General features: G+C 40.9%; 1 protein-coding gene across 18 annotated transcripts in view; it reads right to left on the reverse strand.

Annotated features, from left to right (window-relative positions):
- LOC134210982 (protein N-terminal glutamine amidohydrolase) overlaps positions 1-16,957 on the reverse strand; it is a 161,762-nt gene extending 144,805 nt beyond the window's left edge. Inside the window, exons 1-2 of one of the 18 annotated variants that reach the window (XM_062687477.1) lie at positions 16,821-16,957; positions 15,272-15,610 (exon numbers count right to left, since the gene is read on the reverse strand). In XM_062687477.1, the coding sequence (XP_062543461.1) occupies positions 15,272-15,342 (71 nt within the window). In that variant the 5' untranslated portion in view covers positions 15,343-15,610; positions 16,821-16,957. The other 17 variants (XM_062687474.1, XM_062687472.1, XM_062687465.1 and 14 more) reach the window with 17 other exon arrangements.
- Between the last annotated feature and the right edge of the window lie 1,726 nt (positions 16,958-18,683).

Consider the following 18,683-nt stretch of genomic DNA (forward strand, 5'->3'; position numbering starts at 1 on the left):
TGAAAAGTTAAGCGATAAATGTCATTTCTTGTTTTTGATGTTTTTATTGCCCAAAAATGGTCTAGTAGCTTAGAACTTTGAATACATCGACATAGGGAGAGCAAATCCTGAAGAAAATATGACCATAACACATCGAGATACAGAGATATCGAGATAAGGAGGTTATCGAGATGTACACCGCAAAATGTGTGTGGATTTGAAGGGACCAAGAAGATCATGGACATAGGGAGAGATATCGAGATGTAGAGAGTCGACCGAGGAGTCGACTGTATAATTAAATAAAAACTTTTAAAACCTCGTTTTGATGAAATTAGAGCCTAATTCGCCTTTATGAAGAAGCATGTTATGAAAGCTCTAGTTTTATGGCATGGCGCTAAACTTTAAATAAGCGGTTGCTTATGCTTTCCATGCCATCTCGGGTAGACGATAGTATTAACAGTAAAACGTAATATTGATAACAAAACATGATATGAACATGTTTGAAATTAGAGTAAAAATAACAAGCAAAAATAACAAAAATTTGCACCGAAATATCAATATCTTGAGCTGTTAGTTTGTTCTTGTTAATAGCAAAATCTGATATTTTTATGATATTTCGGTACATTTTTTGTTATTTCCTCTTTACTTTACTTTTTTACTCTTGTGTGGCCCCAAATGGCCGGTTGGAATTATTATGATAGCAGCTTGTCGTGGGTGCGTGTGCATGCCACGGAGGTCTAACAAGCTGAGGACGAGCCATGGCTTGCTGCGCACTGATCGACACGCTGAGGTGTTAATGTATAATCACACGCTGATGGTAACTTACCCCACATTTCCCTTCTTCTCTCATTAAAAAAGGCAAAAAAAAAATCCTCTAGCATAGAACGCAATGATTTTTTATTTAGGCGAAACAAAGATGAACATGTTGCTTTTGAGAAACCGATTTTTTTTTGAAAACTGAACTCCAAAATAAACTTGTCTGACCATCGTGGTTATAATGTAAATGTAAATATATTATACCGTCCATTGAATCCAACTATCAGCTTCTTATATAGTAATACCTGCAAGCTGACCTTCAACATATCGATGTTGAACTTGCTAACAACCGCTTAGAGCATGTGTTTTCAAACTGTGGGCCATGAGTCTCAGGGAGGTCGTGGGCTGATCAATGATGGGCTGCGAATGACGAATCTTGATTCATGCTTTTGTCCCTATTTTGTCCAACAAATCTATCACAGCCGTTAGATTTTGACCTATGTAGTGAATGGAGAACAATAAATTTTGAGATCTTGTCAAATACAATGAAATACAAACAATTCAAATCCAATCCAAATTCAATCCAATTCCAATGAAAATCCAAGGCGAACTCATTTTTATCCAAATTCTAAAAGCCAATGTGGGAGGGTCGCAAGCAATATGCGATTCTGCTAGGTGAGTCGCATGTACAAGTAGTTTGGGAACATCTGGCCTAGGATAGGTTATTTATCTTAAATTTTGCAGAGATATAATACTTAAATGAGAAAGCATAAGACTATATCTAAATTTTAGACCTATGTTAACCAGTACTATTATCCAATAACTCCAAACTTATGACATTGTGAATGCTGTCAACGTTTTTGAGCTTCGTGAATGTTGGATATCTCATCCAACGGGTGATTCCGCTACGACTACTAAATCAGTAAATTTCAAAATAAACTTCAAGATAATATATGAGGCCTTCCAAACATCTTTGTAGCATAAGATATATCTCCACATCTCTCAGATTTGGTTAGAACTGGCTTAAGTGATAGTCTCATGTACACTAAAGTCGCCAAGCTATACATTTCAAACTATCTAAATTTATTTTAACCAAAATCATTGCTTCCATGACCCACCTTGGGATTTTCTAGATTCCATTTTCCAGCGGTCTTCCAGACGCACTTTGTGATTTTTCAAACCACAAACACTTCCCAGCTCTTCCAGGCGCGCTTTGTGATTTTCCAAACCACAATCCATTTTCCAGCGGTCTTCCAGACACGCTTTGTGATTTTCTTAATCACAATCCATTTTTCAACGGTCTTCCAGACGCGCTTTGTGATCTTCTAAACCCTCTTCTGAGTATTCAAACCATTTCAGCGTTCTTCCAGACGCGCTTTGTAGCAATATGTACAAACCCATTGTCTTGTGTTTTTTTAATCATTAGATATTTTAACACATTAGCACATTAACAATTGAATTCAACTCACCTTTTGGTATCAGCGTCAGGATCCAACAAATGACCTGGCAGAATCGCCAAAATGTGTGGCCCCAAATGGCCGGAGGGAATTGTTATGACAGCAGCTCACCGTGGGTGCGTGTGCACACCACGGAGGTCTAACCAGCTGAGGACGAGTCATGGCTTGCTGCGCACTGATCGACACGCTGATGGTAACTTACTCAAACTCCACAACTACTCTTATTTTAAACAAGTTCATATCATGATTTGTTATCAATATCACGGCTTCTACCCGAGATGCGAATCATTTGGCACGATTTTCAAATAATGCTCGTAAAGAATAGATGATGAATAGTCATAATTGAATCACCTGTCATAAGACGAGTTTAAACAATCCCATTGAATTCCACCACTTAATTGTATCTTGACAGATACGTATTTCGACCTCAACAGTAAGGCCGTCTTCAGTGTCTCGTACTTGACTCGACTAGTCGAGTCAAGTACGAGACACTGAAGATACAATGTCAAGATACAATTAAGTGGTGGAATTCAATGGGATTGTTTAAACTCGTCTTATGACAGGTGAAAACATTCCACTAAAAAGCTCAAAATAATTTTCTTATCATAATTGAATCGTTGCGTTGTAAAAAGCTGCAGCTAGCGCATCGTAAAACGAAAATGATTAGAGTCGGTAACTGTAGTAGGAGTTATCTTCAGGCCGCCAATTTTTCGCCCGTGCCGAAGCCTGCAATGGACGGCGATGTGAATGCTCTTTGCGTTGGTTGGCCATCTGTGGGAGAAAAGGTGCCACAATAACCTGTGAATGTATTAGGTATCAGTGCTGGAACTTGCCTGTGGGATGCTTTGCCCCGCCTTTCCAGCCGCTGTCGAAACCATTACACTAGTGTTACAAATACCGACAACAGCCGCTTTGTGTAATATTTCTTCAACTATCCGACGGGGGGCCGGCTGAGAGGACTGCTGCTGCTTGGTAGCGTCCTGGAATTTTTGGCGAGACAGTATCCGTTGGCGGTTGGAATGAATGAGTACTGACCTGTAGGACGTTTTGCTCCACAGTACCAGCCGTTGCCGAAATTACTACACGATTGTATCCAGATCTACCGACAACAGCCGGCACTGGGGAAAGGCTTCGTATAGTTCTGCCGATGAGATAATTTCGCTTATACCTTTTTAAGACCTCCCACCAGATTGATTACTTGTGAGCAAGAAGATCGTAGTGTCCCGCGTATGATGGGCGGATGTGAAAAATTTTGACAGCTCGTTTTTTTTTCGTTTTGGCTGATGCGAGAAGGTTTAACGGAAGAAACCCTCAGAGAGCTGATTTAAATGTTAGAACATCCCAACATGGATCCTAACGAAGTTGCTATATCCATTGGGTCGATTGGACAGTAAACGTTCAAGTGTTTAATTAGTCAGATTTTGCATCCCTGCAGCTTACCAGTGTGAAGTCGTTTACTATTTATTCTGACATAGGCAGGAGAGCCTGTGCCGTCATAAAATTCAACTTGGTCCATGACTTTATGTCGCCAGCAATGAAGTCAACAGTAGTGGAGGAACTAAATCGGTGAGCACGTTCCAATTCTTTACTTTCTGATCGTTCATTTCATTGTGCTATAAACTTTAAATTTCATCTGAATGCCACTAAATACGTACAGGGCATCGTTTGCTGCTATTGTCGCGGATATTGTGGGAGTCCCAGATATTCGGTTCACGCTTTAGTTAGCAACGGTGGCTCTTCTCGACCTTCTATTCCCTGAGTAGTAGTACGAATAAGGGCGTCCTTGTTAAGTTTTGCTGTACCTGTTATGAACAACTAGTACATCCCATTCCCTACACTCGCTGAAGAAACTTGTCTTGTTTCAGAAGTGAATCCCTTTTGTAGTACTAGTCTTCGTAACAAAAAGGGCACCATTACGGAGCATGAGATCTGATCAAATTATTCGTAGTACTACTTGACCAACACCCCCAGCTGGGTGAGGGGTAGAGGATGACTCACACACATACACACCTTTTTAAGACCTCCCACCATGTGAGTGAAGAACTTAAAATTTAAAAATTCACATAAATAAAGGAATAAAATGGAAGGAATTGCATAATCGCGTTTGGTGTAAAAACACCCCCAATTTTTTGGTGTTTCCTCCATCATTACTCAAAGCATCTCGCCGACTGTTAGTGCTGATGTCGTTCTTTCTCATATTTTTGGCAATGCAGAATAAGGTGTAGCACGTCGTTTATGGTCCCACAGCAATCGCAGGTGGGCGGATGATCCTTTTCCAGTAGGAAAGTGTGGGTCAGCCGCGTGTGGCCAATCCTCAACCGTGTTAGGGCATGCCTCGATGCTCCCGATTCTAACGCCCGAAAACGCTGCATTCTTTTGGGAGACTAAACTTTCGGACAAGGCCATGGGAGTGGAAGGCGGACCCTACTTCGTCATCATGCTTGGAACCATCAGTGTAGACTACCGTTGACCTGTGGAATTTGGTGGAAAGTAGCTGTTGGACGACTGGACGAATTCTATCTGGTGGGTCGCCGGCACGGACACTGTTCTTTACGTCCCATACTATCTATGGTCTACGTGCGTGCCAAACACGATTGCTCTGTCTCACAAGCTGGCCGACAGCAGGAAGCGCTGTACCCGCTACTTCGAGTACACGGTCGGAAGCTCGATGAACCAGAGGAAGGGTGTTGTTGTGTCGACTTTTAGCTAACAACCGAATGGCCGTTCATGAGATAGATTGAACTGAAAATAGGTCGAGCGGTAGAATGCCCGCTTCAGCCATGACCGATTTAATCGGGCTGGCTACGAATGCTCCGGAAGCGTAGCGGACCATTATGTTGTATGCGGGAGCGAGACTTTGTAGTGTTTCCGGTCATCCTCAGCTAACTAATCCCATTCCATAAGTCAGCTTTGCGGTGACTAAATCCGAGCCCACCTGCAGTAGAAACGTTCGGTTGCCATGCGGGAGTTTCGCTCCCATCATCTTCAGGATTCTTAGGCATGACTCGCAAACTTTCTTGGCCATCTTACAGTGCGGTTTGAACGCAAGAATTCGGTCCAGAGTGACACCTAGGATCCTCAGGCGGTTCGCCTTTGGGATGGGGGATCGGTCTATGGTATAAATTAAATCAGAGTGATGCACTTATTGTTCAATATTTCACTCGACGGCCTGGCGTGCAAAGCAATACGGTCGCATATGCTCTTGTTTTGTTCATTTAAATACTGGCATAGAGGAGCATATTACTTCGAATTGGCAACAGTCAGTATCGCTGACGGAAGCGTTAGCGATCTTACGACGTCGATTGGGAGTTGCGAGTTTTGTCTTCAACGTTCTGCAGTACCGACCATTGAAGATAAACCAGAAGTTTTAATATTTGAAACCCTCGCGTTACGGGGACTTCAAGATAATAAAACTCTTGCAAATAGTTTGCCTTAGTTAGAATCGTCCTGCAGTACAAGCCAATTCTAATTCCAAAGCTTAAGCTGACGATGTTGCACCTGCAGTACAAGTACAACACAGTAACTTATGAATAGAAGAGCACAAGGTAGAATGTAAACGACGCTGAAACTTCCTCACGCAGGAGGAAAACCTTTTCGGATGAATGAGGACTCGACCGATCACCGATAAGTACTAGTCTATATTTACAAATTGATTTTTCTTTTATAATACAAATGTGTCTTTTCAGCATATTGGTCACCCTTTGATTCCCATTGCTGAATCGCATGTCTTTCTTTATAATTATATTCATACAAGGGGAACCAAAGGGTGAGCCTATCGATTGTCCCTATCATAACCGGGAATTCAATTATTTGTTCATACAACAGACGCGATATGAACACCACGCTTAAATGGGTTCAACATCGCACTCGAGTTAACTGCTGATCCTAGCACAACTGACATACTGGCTGATTCGATGAACTTGCCTTACGGGTAAGAATTTCGCCCGCGGTCGGTCGTTGCAATCCCAGGTTGCAACTGTTTTGAAATTTGATGCACACTCACCTGTGTGGTGTGCGTCTATATGCAATTGAACGCGCGGTTTCATATGATCTAGGTGGAAACCGGCGGTGATTATGTTTGAATTAAATTTGCTTCTTTACAGCTGATCAAAATTAGTGTGCGGCGCCGACATCCCGACCCCCGTAATTCTACCTGCTAGAATTACGAGAATATACAGATTCAGTTGTACTAGAAACAGCTTCCATATATATTTTATCCGTTTCTCCAAATGATTAATCTACACCAATTCCCTGGGAAACGGTCTCGGAGGTGGTCGTCTTATGCTTTTTCTAGATGTCGTCACTTGTGGAGTATCTGCTGGGTCACTTGAAGGTTCTTCGAGGTTACGTTTGATAAAGTGACATGCGGTGATAAGGCCTAATACTGTTAACGATGTGGTAATAACCGCTATGATGGTTAGGCCGACGTGATGATTTGAATCGTTGTTAAGATGTATGTTTCTCGAGCGGTTTGTCTGCACCGGTTGAATTATGATTTCCTCCCACTTGATGTGTGGAATGGTTTCTGGAGTCCTTAGGTACATGTTAGTTCTGTTGGTCTCCTTATGGATATAAGAAGAGGTTATCCCCTTTCTCGAACGTATTACGCAGTTTGGACTGAGTTTAACGACTGCCGCATAGTAGCTCGGAGTGATTGTTTTATCGCAATGTATCCTTATGTTATTGGGGTTGTGTGTATAGTATACGAATTGATTTACTGCCGTCAATGGTGTGATTTCTAAATAGTCGTATGGTAGATGATGAAATATGCATTTTTTCCTTGTAGAATCTTTGAATAGGGAAGCTGCTACACAGTCTAGCTCAGTTTGTATAGTATGCTGGTTGGATATAAAATGGGTTTTGTTGAATTGTTCTCCTTGTACAGTTGGGTAGAAAAAATGTTTTGCGTGATTTACTGCGATGAATTTTTCTTCGATGAACATGATCGATGTGTTGGCTGGAGAAGGGATGGGTATTATTTTAAACGCTTCATATTTTTCGTTGCTAATGATGACTAATTCTATGTTGATGTATAAATTATCCTGATGGTTCATCCAATTAAAGTGTGTTGCTATGGGGTCATTCAGAATTTCATAACCATCCGGAAGCTTGTTGTTGATTTCAATAATGATTTTCTGCATCTCCGTATGGGTAAACGGATGAGTTTGAATCGCTTCATACTTGTTGATTATTCCTTCGATGAATTGGTTTGCTAAGATGACTGAATCAGACAGTCGTTGTTTTAGATCTTCCGCTGCATGGACAGTATATTTATTGTTTAACTGTTGGATCCTTCCTTCAATATTTTTGATTTTGTTTTTGACGTGGTCATTTAGTTGTTTATTCTTGTTGTGTATCTGAGTTACTGCTTCAGATATTTGGTGCATCTGAATGTTCTGGTGAGTTTTGATAGCGTCGATTTCTTCCTCCATGTTGTCACCACCAAACAGGATGTCCTTTAGGAAACCGAATATTCCCTTACTTCTTTTTGTCCGTTGAAGAGCTAATATTTTTTGTTTTGCCGCCATTGCTTGTTGATCAATCGAAGTTGTCATTTCATGTAGTGTATCATCTCGGATTAGTTTCTTCATCTTCGTCAAAGCTTGATTCACATTGTCGTGAAGATGGTTAATTAAGGTTATGTCTTCTCTTGGGGAAATGGTTGCGTTTACACTCGTGGCCCATACACCGCGTTTCAACATATAGGTTCCCATATGATCAAATAGTATACCAGTGTTGTCTATGGGCGTAATTATTAATGAAGTCGTTGGCTGAATAGTTGATAACACGGCAGCGGTTGTCAAGAATCGTGCGAAGATATGTTGTTTGGCTGTTTTCACTTGTTTCTTCGGTTTGGCCTTAGGTATACGGCTAGCTAATTCTTTAACTCTCTGGACGTCTATTTTTTGCCTTTTGGCCCAGTCATTAAAGTTGTCATTACTTCTTTTTCTTTGATGACCCGTAAATATGGTTTCAGGAGGATTGCGAACATCAAGCTTAGCTAGTTTGACCGATGGGCGTTCGTACTCGTTCTGGCCAACTTTTACTTTTGCGGATCGAACCTGACCATCAGATGCTTTTTTGACATCTGTTATGATCCCTTTTTGGAACTTGCCTTTCACTTGTTCGTTAGGGAAAACCACTACGTCGTCGACTTGTAGCGGATTTGTAGGTTCTCCACTTTTCCCTTTTCATCAGTGTTGGTAAATATTCAGAGCTCCAGCGTTCCCAGAATCGTTGAGTGGCTAGTTGAACCTTTTTCCATCGGTACGTATTGGCGTCTGCTTTGGTAACGTGGTTCAATGATGGATAAGGCGTATCCGGTTCACCCATCAAAAAGTGGTTGGGAGTCAATGGATCGTCATCTTTTACTTCTAGAGGAATGTGCGTCAAAGGACGACTGTTCAACAGGTATTCGATCTCGGTCAATGCTAGCCTCAGCTCGTTTTCGGTGGGTTTGGACGTGCACCATAATTTTTCTTTTAAGAGTTTTTTAACTTCCTGCACCATTCTTTCCCACGCGCCACCAAAATGTGGAGCAGAGGGAGGGATGAAATGCCATTCTATTCCTTTACTAGCGGTCTGTTTCTCCAGTTGTGTAAACAAATTACATGCTCCTTTCATGTTCGTGCCGTTGTCGCTGTATATCGCATGGATTCGGCCTCTTCGATATTGGAGCGCTAATATGCATCTGATCAATGCATCCGCTGATAAGTCGTCCGCTAATTCTAGGTGCACGGCTCTTGTTGCCATGCATGTAAATAAGGCACCCCATCGCTTTTCTGTAGACCTTCGAACTATAATTTCCATTGGGCCGAAGTAATCGATTCCGGTATGTGTGAATGCTTTCACGGTTGGAGTTGTTCGGCAAGATGGCAAAAGTCCCATTTGTGGTGCAAGTGGGGCAGCTTTTCTGTTTTTGCCCCACTGACATTTGGCGATAGTACGCTTAACTGCACTACGGGTGTTTATTATCCAAAAATTTTGACGAATTGTGGTAATAACAGCTTCCATTTGTTGGTGTAAGAATCGTTCATGGTGATCTTTGATTATCAACTCAGTGATGTGGTGTTTATTCGGTAGGATGATAGGATTTCTCGTGGAGTAAGGTACGGATTGAGCTTTGTCGAGCCTTCCAGTGGCTCTGATTATTTCGTCTCCTCGGTTCGTCAATCCTCGGTTCCAAATCGGCAATCGAACTGTTTTTCTCTACCGCTCCATGATTGATAATGGATATAATTTCGTTTGGATAAGTTTCGGCTTGGGTCTGACGAATTATAAGTTTCTCTGCCTTTCTATAGTCGTTGGCAGCTACGAAATTTTTGAACGGAGTGTTTTTGATTTTGCATTGTAGTTTGCGGACATACAATATCCAGTATCCCACCGATCTTTTCAATCTTTGCCAATTTGAACACCAGTTCAAATTCATGTTGATATGATGTACTTCTTCGATCTTAAACACCTTAATTTCTTCTGTTATAATAGAGAGGCTTTTCTCCGTTGGCCAATGATCTTCGTTCAGTAGCAAGTAATGTGGACCGGTAAACCATATGGACTGGGTTGGTGTTTTGTTTCGTGTCGCTTCATCTGCTGGATTGAGTTTGGTTGGCACCCATTTCCAGTCCGTAACTGTAGTCGATTCGAGAATTTCCCCAAGTCTGTGCTGAACAAACTGCTTATATTTCTTGTGATCGCTTCGTATCCAAGCTAGTACGGTTGTACTATCGGACCACATCACCTGTTTCGTGAATTTTAACCGCGTTTCGTCTTTGACGGTGTTAGCTAGTCGGCAGCCAAGTACTGCAGCTTGTAGCTCCAACCTAGGGACTGTCATGCCTCTAGTGGGAGCCACTCGGGTTTTAGCAGCAATCAGACTTATATCAATTTTGTTCCTAATTATAACACGAATATAGGCAGCAGCTGCAAACGCATCTTCCGATGCATCAACAAATACATGTAGTTCGACGGATGTAGCATTTGATATCATTGTGGAGTAACATCTAGGAATTTCCAGTTCTGCTGCAATATGTAGTTTTTCCATCCAAGCCTGCCAGTTGGGTATCAGCCGTTGAGGGATCCTTTCATCCCATAAGGTACCGTCTTTCCAGATGTCCTGCATAAGTAGTTTTCCACCTACTGTAAGATGGGCAATCAATCCTAAAGGATCAAATACCCTAGCAACTTGTGACAATACTTCCCGTTTTGTTGGCACATAATTGGTCTTTGCGCCATCTATTTTGTATTTTATAGAATCTGACTTGATATCCCAGTATACTCCTAGTACGCGTTCAGAACTTAAATTTTTCTCGTTGAACATTCTTTTGTCACATGATGGAGATACTCGACTATCGGGCAGGGCTCTCAATACCTTTTGTTCATTTGAAATGAAGTTTCTTAGTTTGAAGTGGGCAGCATCATTTATTTCTATTATTTGACTGACCACAGTCGTAGCTTCTTCTACCGAATGGTAACTATCTAGTAAGTCGTCAACATACATTCGTTTTGTCGCTTCAACGGCTCTGGGGTAGTCTTTGAGATATAATTCTGCATTTTTGTTTTTTATGTATTGAGCACAGGCTGGGGAGCAGGTGGCACCGAAGATCATTACTTGCATAACGTAGTGTCCCATGGTCTTAGTTGAATCTCCATTTCTCCATAAAAATCGAAGAGCTTGTTGATCTTCTGGAATCATTTTTACTTGGGAGAACATTTCTTGTATATCTCCGGCAACGGCAATTTTTCCTTCTCGGAATCTTACAAGAACACCCATAAGAGATGTCAATTCGTCGGGTCCAGTCAGTAGTTCCGTGTTCAATGAAACTTCTTGAACCTTTGCTTTGGCATCAAATACTAGGCGAGGTGACTTGTGTGGGTTTTCCACTGCAAAATGCGGTAAATAGTAGGTTTTCGCTGTTTGTTGTGTGATTTCACAGGCTGTCAATTTTCTGGCGTAACCTTTTTTGATATATTCCTCGATTTTACCCTTATACCAGTCAGCGAATTTTGAATTCTTATTCATTTTGGCTTCAACCATTTGAAGACGTTTTTGAGCTGCCTGGAAACTTTGTACTGATGGCATTACGACTCTTGGTTCCTTCCATAGTAAACCAATCTCATACTGGTTACCGACCTTTTCGTAGTGTTTTCCATTATTTGGATAGCTCTTTTTTCCTCTGAGCTTCTGTCGTCTATCGGAGTGATTTTCACTCCGAATTCTTCCGTTGAGAAGAATTTGTGCATTTCTTCTCTTAGACACTCAGCCTCAAATTGTACGCATGTATATGCCGGTTCCATGCGCTTCAGATTGCCGTAGATTGTCCATCCAAGAGGAGTTTTAGCAGCTGGCGGTCCTTCTTTTCCCATTCGTTGTTTAGTGGGGGTGAGTAACAATGGATGATCCAATCCGATGAGTAGTGTAGGTTTGGCGTTTTGAAAGTTCTTAATCGGTAGTCCTCGTAGATGCTTGTATTTTTCTTTAAGATTATCGTAGTCCATTGTTTGACTCGGTAGTGATAATTTTCCGATAGTATTTACGTTATTCATTGAATGGAGTACACCGTTCACTCCTTTTATACTAAATGAGACTCGCTCACTTTCTGGATCAGAATGTTCGGAGTCGTTCGTCCATAGCATATTGAAAGGTGCTAGGGGACCTCGTAAGTTTAGGCGGTTTGCCGTATCTTTGAGGATCAGACTATGTGAGGATCCGTGATCAAGGAAGGCATAGGTCTCTATCGTTTTTTCGTTTGCTGCTAACGTTACGGGGATGGTCTGAAAATATATCTGATGCTTCTGAAGTGAATGTACATTGGTGTGTGCGTCATCTTCCTTAAGCTGTTTTGGTTCTGCTTTAGATGTGTTTTCTGGCTTTTCCTTGGAGGCAGCTGGATAAGATTTTCTTTCTTTTTCTTCGAGTTCCTTGTGCTCCAGCATGCGTTTTTCTTTTCTCTCGTGTAATAATGGATGGTGATTCAATGTACATCCATCGACTTTACATTTCCTTGCAATCTTACAATCTCTTGCCATGTGATTCGAATAATTACAACATCCCATACATAGCTTTTCCTTTTTAATTAGTGCAATCCTTTTGTCGGTGCTGAGATTGTTAAAGATATCACATCCCGATGTTTTATGTTCTGATTTTTGGCTTGTCTGTAACTTTCCCTGCTTTTTCCTTTTGAACATGTATCCGGGCTGGGGCATTTGGTTGTCTGTCATAGTTAGGTTTCTGAGCTAAAAGTAAAGTTGCTCTTTTCTGTTGAGGTTTCAGGAAGTTATACAAATCTCCCAAGGTAAGTTTTCTTGCTACTTGTCCCTCTGCTGGAATAAGAGCTTTCTCTTCTTCATCCGCCCACTGTTCTCGGATGTTCAGTGGTAATTTACCGATGATCTCTGTTAAGTGGAGAGGATTATTCAAATAGGCTTCTTGTTTTATCATTGTCATATTACACACTAGATTTCCTAGTGTAACCACAAAATCGATCATCGTTTGTGGATTGTCCATCCTAGGGTTTCTCAATTTGCCTAAGTCTCCCCATAGTTCTTGGTATATGGCCGTTGGTTGACCATAGATGCTTGCTAAAGTGTCGACTACCTGCTGCTCGTTTCCAGGATCCATTAGTAATGCTGATACGTAAGATTTTGGTTTTTTTCCTAGATGTGTAATCAAGCGGCTAATGTTGTCTGCATCACTGTAGATACCAGCTTGCTTGCTTTCATCATACAGGCGGTTGAAATTGGGCCACTCCTTATATGATCCATGAAAAATCGGTAGGTTGACGGTTGCTTGTTTTCGCAGCAAATTGGTGATTTCGTCAGGAAGCGTCACAATGGTTGGAGCTGCTGGTACCACCACAGGTTCAGCTCTCGGCTCTCCAGAAGTTCCCGCTCCTAAGCGCTGTATCAAATCCGCCATAGCCTTCTGGTAGGCTTCGTCTCGTACTCGCTGACTTTGCATCTGCGCCTCGAATTGGCTGCGAATGAGTTCCAGCGATGTATCTGGTGCGGCTAAATCCGATTTCCTTTGTTGGGTTATTTTCAACGCTTCCAGCTCTTGCTTCAATTGCTGAAGTTCAGCATGATCATGAACGCATTTCTTGCAGTTCCATAATTCCTTTTTAGGTGGTTTTAAATCCAGTCCCACACAGCTGATGTGGAACCAGTGTTTACACTTCGAACATTCTACCATTGATCTGTCCGAAGAATCCTCTGCCGTACATAGCAGGCAGTGACCGTTGGGGTTGGAAGCGTATTCCATGATGTGTCGTGAAGTTCTTTGCTCGCCGAAACTTTGTATCACACGTTTTACACTTGTTACGAGCGCGTATACTTTCACGACCGCGTTTTCTTATCGATTGAGTACTAGTACCTTGTGCCTGGTACACAATATGACGTCGCGCAAGTGTTCGGTCTTGTCCTCTCTGGAGCCACCAAATATCGCTGACGGAAGCGTTAGCGATCTTACGACGTCGATTGGGAGTTGCGAGTTTTGTCTTCAACGTTCTGCAGTACCGACCATTGAAGATAAACCAGAAGTTTTAATATTTGAAACCCTCGCGTTACGGGGACTTCAAGATAATAAAACTCTTGCAAATAGTTTGCCTTAGTTAGAATCGTCCTGCAGTACAAGCCAATTCTAATTCCAAAGCTTAAGCTGACGATGTTGCACCTGCAGTACAAGTACAACACAGTAACTTATGAATAGAAGAGCACAAGGTAGAATGTAAACGACGCTGAAACTTCCTCACGCAGGAGGAAAACCTTTTCGGATGAATGAGGACTCGACCGATCACCGATAAGTACTAGTCTATATTTACAAATTGATTTTTCTTTTATAATACAAATGTGTCTTTTCAGCATATTGGTCACCCTTTGATTCCCATTGCTGAATCGCATGTCTTTCTTTATAATTATATTCATACAAGGGGAACCAAAGGGTGAGCCTATCGATTGTCCCTATCATAACCGGGAATTCAATTATTTGTTCATACAACAGACGCGATATGAACACCACGCTTAAATGGGTTCAACATCGCACTCGAGTTAACTGCTGATCCTAGCACAACTGACATACTGGCTGATTCGATGAACTTGCCTTACGGGTAAGAATTTCGCCCGCGGTCGGTCGTTGCAATCCCAGGTTGCAACTGTTTTGAAATTTGATGCACACTCACCTGTGTGGTGTGCGTCTATATGCAATTGAACGCGCGGTTTCATATGATCTAGGTGGAAACCGGCGGTGATTATGTTTGAATTAAATTTGCTTCTTTACAGCTGATCAAAATTAGTGTGCGGCGCCGACAGTCAGAATAAGCTTAAATTAATCACAGTATGGAATTAATCTAGGTACGAAGTTCAAATTTTCAACTCAAAAGTAAATAGTTTTCTCACTCCCTCATATGAATGATATTATAAACAAAGAGAGCTGCATTGACCCAACATGTGCTGTTCCGTAAAAGAAGCCAAATTTGAGTTGTTTTCACCATAGTCTCGGGTGAGTGAAAAATGAAAATAACATTAATTTGAGTTGGTGAAACTTCATAGTGGGTGAATTCAACACGGGAGTAAAGGCAAAGTACTCACCGGATTTTTTCGCATTTTACTTATTTTTGGCTTCTTCCACGCAAGGGCGGATTTGAGTGAAAGGAACCATAAAATGAGTTGTTTCGCGGTTCCGTGTACGACTAAAGAAGGTCCCAATGCAAATAAAAAATAAGACTATATAGTTTTATTTCCCTTTGCAATATATCACTTTTATAGAGCTCTGAATCATCACATAAAAACGCTTGTCACCACGTCACTCAGAAGCAGAGATCCAATAGTTTAATAAAAAATAATCTGATAACGATCGCATCAATCAACTACTCTTTCAAAGCAAAATAAAACACCCATCATCGTCCAACCCAAAAGAAATTGATATGTGCTAGCTTGTACCTCCCACAGCCACCCACAATGTTGTTTTCTCGCTTGTTGCTTCTGTCTTCATTTCAGAAGCAGCGAAAAAACATAACCAACTACTTAACCGTATGCACCCGCTATCCAAGAGATACTGAAGAAAGCATAAATCAATTTCCACTTACCAGTAACACGAAACGTAGGAACAATCACCAATGTTGGGAAACAGCATAAAGTTTGCATCGTTTGCCGACATTTTCGCCTCCTTTCGATGTTGTTGATGTTCCTCTTGTTTCTGGATGTGGCTGGATTCTTCCTGCCGTGGTTGTGGCTGACTCTCCGAGGATATCTGCAGCCGCACGCAATAACAACAGCTCTCCTTAGGAAAAGCTCTTACTCTCACTTCGCGTAGATAATCGGCGCTCTTTTTGTTCTATCCGACCACACTCTCGGCTTTGGCTGGTGTTTGCTCCTTTTTTTATTTGACGATCTTTCAGTAGTCTTGTCTGGCAAAAACTCCGCTTCTGGTTTTGATACAGGTCAGAGCTCTAAACAAAAGCACACATTCGTACGCATTTGTATCCGCAGAGCAGGATACTTTTGACTAAGTGTCGGGTAGAAGTTAAAAATGAGGCCAACTGGATTTATGTATCTAGAAAATGTGACCTAATTTTCTTAGCTAACACTTTTAACATTTATCTTTATTTATGTTAATAATTTCCCAAGCTTTATTAGCGCATTGAGTGACTTATTTTATAGCCCAGTAGAGACACTTTTTTGTTGAACAGATTTGAGCACAATATATTTCATCACACTGATAGGTAGATGCATTTATCAAGAGAAAAATTGAGTGCGCACAATGATGAATAACAACGAACAAACTCAGTGATAACTTTTTTTATATATATTTTCGACCTCTCAACATTTGCCAGGATCATTTAAATAAGGGACCACTATCTACTGTATTCACTTTTCAAGGTACATTAGCAGAGTTTTCACATTCATCACGTCGATATTCTTCTTCACAAATATCTACTACACTAACTAGTCAAAATGTTGACTGCAGTAAACCGAATTTGTAATTCTATCTAGAGCTATGCCTACGCTTCAAACTCTGCATCAATGCATATTAGAAGGGCTTCATTCAAATAAAAAGCATATCAAATAGGATATTCGTCAATCCCGATAAAATAAAGCTACTCGCACGGGGTATTATTCTAGACCAAATCACTAATGTTTAATCACTTCCCATTTAGACACAATATTCTTTTAGGCAAACACTAATTTTGCATCTTTTCGCATGTTCTCACAATTCGACGACCCAATAACTTCTTTCTCATCACTGCAGCAAATCCGTCAACAGCCTCCGCTATAATAGCAGTGTGTGGGGAAATTGAGGCTAACTCACGATACAAGGACCACGAGGGAACAAGACTGGCAGGGGATACTCTTCGCCACTAGCAAATTCTGACTCGCTATACTGCTTTTTGTTATTTTGTTTGGAACCAGGCGCTAACACACTACTCAGTGGAAAACTCCTATCTGCTTGCGGTCACAGAGGAAAATGTGCTACTACTAACGACAGAAAGCCAGTCCAACTGGACGAATCGGCAATATCCCGTAGAATGTGCTCTGCAACTCCGCGAGTTTATATCAGGACTATTTTGCAAGAGAACCGCAACGAGCAGGAAATGGTAAGTTTTCTTTCACAATCACCACCCACCTCTTCGGTACCGTGTCAACTAGAACTCTCTCTCGTTCTCTCAGAAAAAGCACAAAAAAGGACGCAGAAATCACGACGGAAAATCGGTGGTTGGTAAACTCTCTCCGGCAAGTTGATCAAACGATGCGGGATAAAGCAAAGCTGTCAATAAGGTGCTCGTGACCGGGCACAGCAAGGCAATGTGACAGTAAAACGAAAAGTTTTCACGATACGAAAAAGGCGTGGGAAAGATTAAACGAGCATTTAGCAATGTGTTACGTCTGTTACCTGTATTTGGTTTATTTCCTAGATAGAGCTTCAAAGCTCACTGAATAGCGAGCTTTGATTTATGTTATGTGTTACACCACAAATGGTATTTCTTGAAAAACTTCTATAAAATATTTGTGAAATATATTCACATTAAAACATAAGTAATACTGATGTGGATGGAAATATGCTTCTAAAAGTGTTCAATTATATTACATCGCTGCACAGTGAACCTACACCTGTGATAGCTTAGTCTGTAGCTGGTTCGATTGGTTCGAATTATATTCACATTAAAACATAAGTAATACGGGTGTGTATTAGGGTGGCTCAAATTAGTATGAGAAAAACTTTTTTCGACTTTTTTGATGGGCCGCCCTCTTATTCGATTCTTTTTGATGCCCTGATGCTCTGGACAAAATTTCAGCCAATTCGGTCAATTTTTGGGCGGTGCTAAACTCGTTGGAAGTTTATATGGAAAAATATATGCAGAAACATACCAAAACAGTGAATTGCAGTTGGACGGTACGACTTACGATGAAGAGCTGTGATACTCATTCAGATCTTGGAGAATTTAATACAGAATGTTATGCAGAAAACCGCGAGAAGATTAGAGTTTGCCCGCCTAAGTTATTAGCATTTCTCTGAAGTGGGGTTCGAGCAAATTTCGTTTCTTTTACCTTTGAAAAGAAATAAATTCACCCCTACAACACTCCAGTAAAATGCTAATATCTTTGCCTAGTAAACTCTAATCTTCTCGCGGTTTTCAGCATAACATTCTGTATTTAATTCTACAAGAACTGAATGAGTATCATGGTTCTTGATCGTAAATTGTGCCGTCCAACTGCAAATCACTAAACCGTCTAAGACGAATTAAGTACTGTCCATTTAATTCCACCAGTTAATTTTCGTCGAGTCAAGTACGAGACACTGAAGACGACCACACAGTTGTGGTCGAAATACATATCTGCAAAGATAACGAAAATTAACTGGTGGAATTAAATGGACAGTACTTAATTCGTCTTAGACGGTTTAATACATTCCACTAAAAGAGCTTAACATATTTTTCTGCAAATCACTGTTTTTGGTTGTTTCTGCATATATTTTTTCATATGAACTTCCAACGAGTTTAGCACCGCCCAAGCATTGACCGATTTGGCTGAAATTTTGTCCAGAGCAATCAATCAGAACCGAATAAGAGGGCGGCCCATCAACAAATTTGAAAAAGTGTATTTTGAGCCACCCTAGTGTGTATAGAAAAATATTTCTAAAAGTGTTCAATTAGGTATATTACATCGCTGCATAGAAAACCAAAGGTGTGTTCGCTTGGTCTGTAGCTGGTTCGTAGTAAACAACTCGATTGATTTGAATCAACTACGACATCAACAACCATGCGCCTCCATATTGTCAATGGTTCTGTAACATGAAGGATTCTTCCTGCGAAACAATAATAATGATGATTGAGACTTCATTGACCTCATATTGGCGAATCTAAAATATTGATTATGCTTGAGGATATGCATTATTTAGAAATTTGAGTAAGGCGAAATTTGATTTTTTTTTTCGTTACATTCAAAAAATTTCGCTTTTTACGAAATGTAACGGAATTTCGCGGAATTTTAAAACAAATA

Source organism: Armigeres subalbatus, chromosome 2 (genome assembly GCF_024139115.2).
Source record: "Armigeres subalbatus isolate Guangzhou_Male chromosome 2, GZ_Asu_2, whole genome shotgun sequence".
Lineage (NCBI taxonomy): Eukaryota > Metazoa > Arthropoda > Insecta > Diptera > Culicidae > Armigeres > Armigeres subalbatus.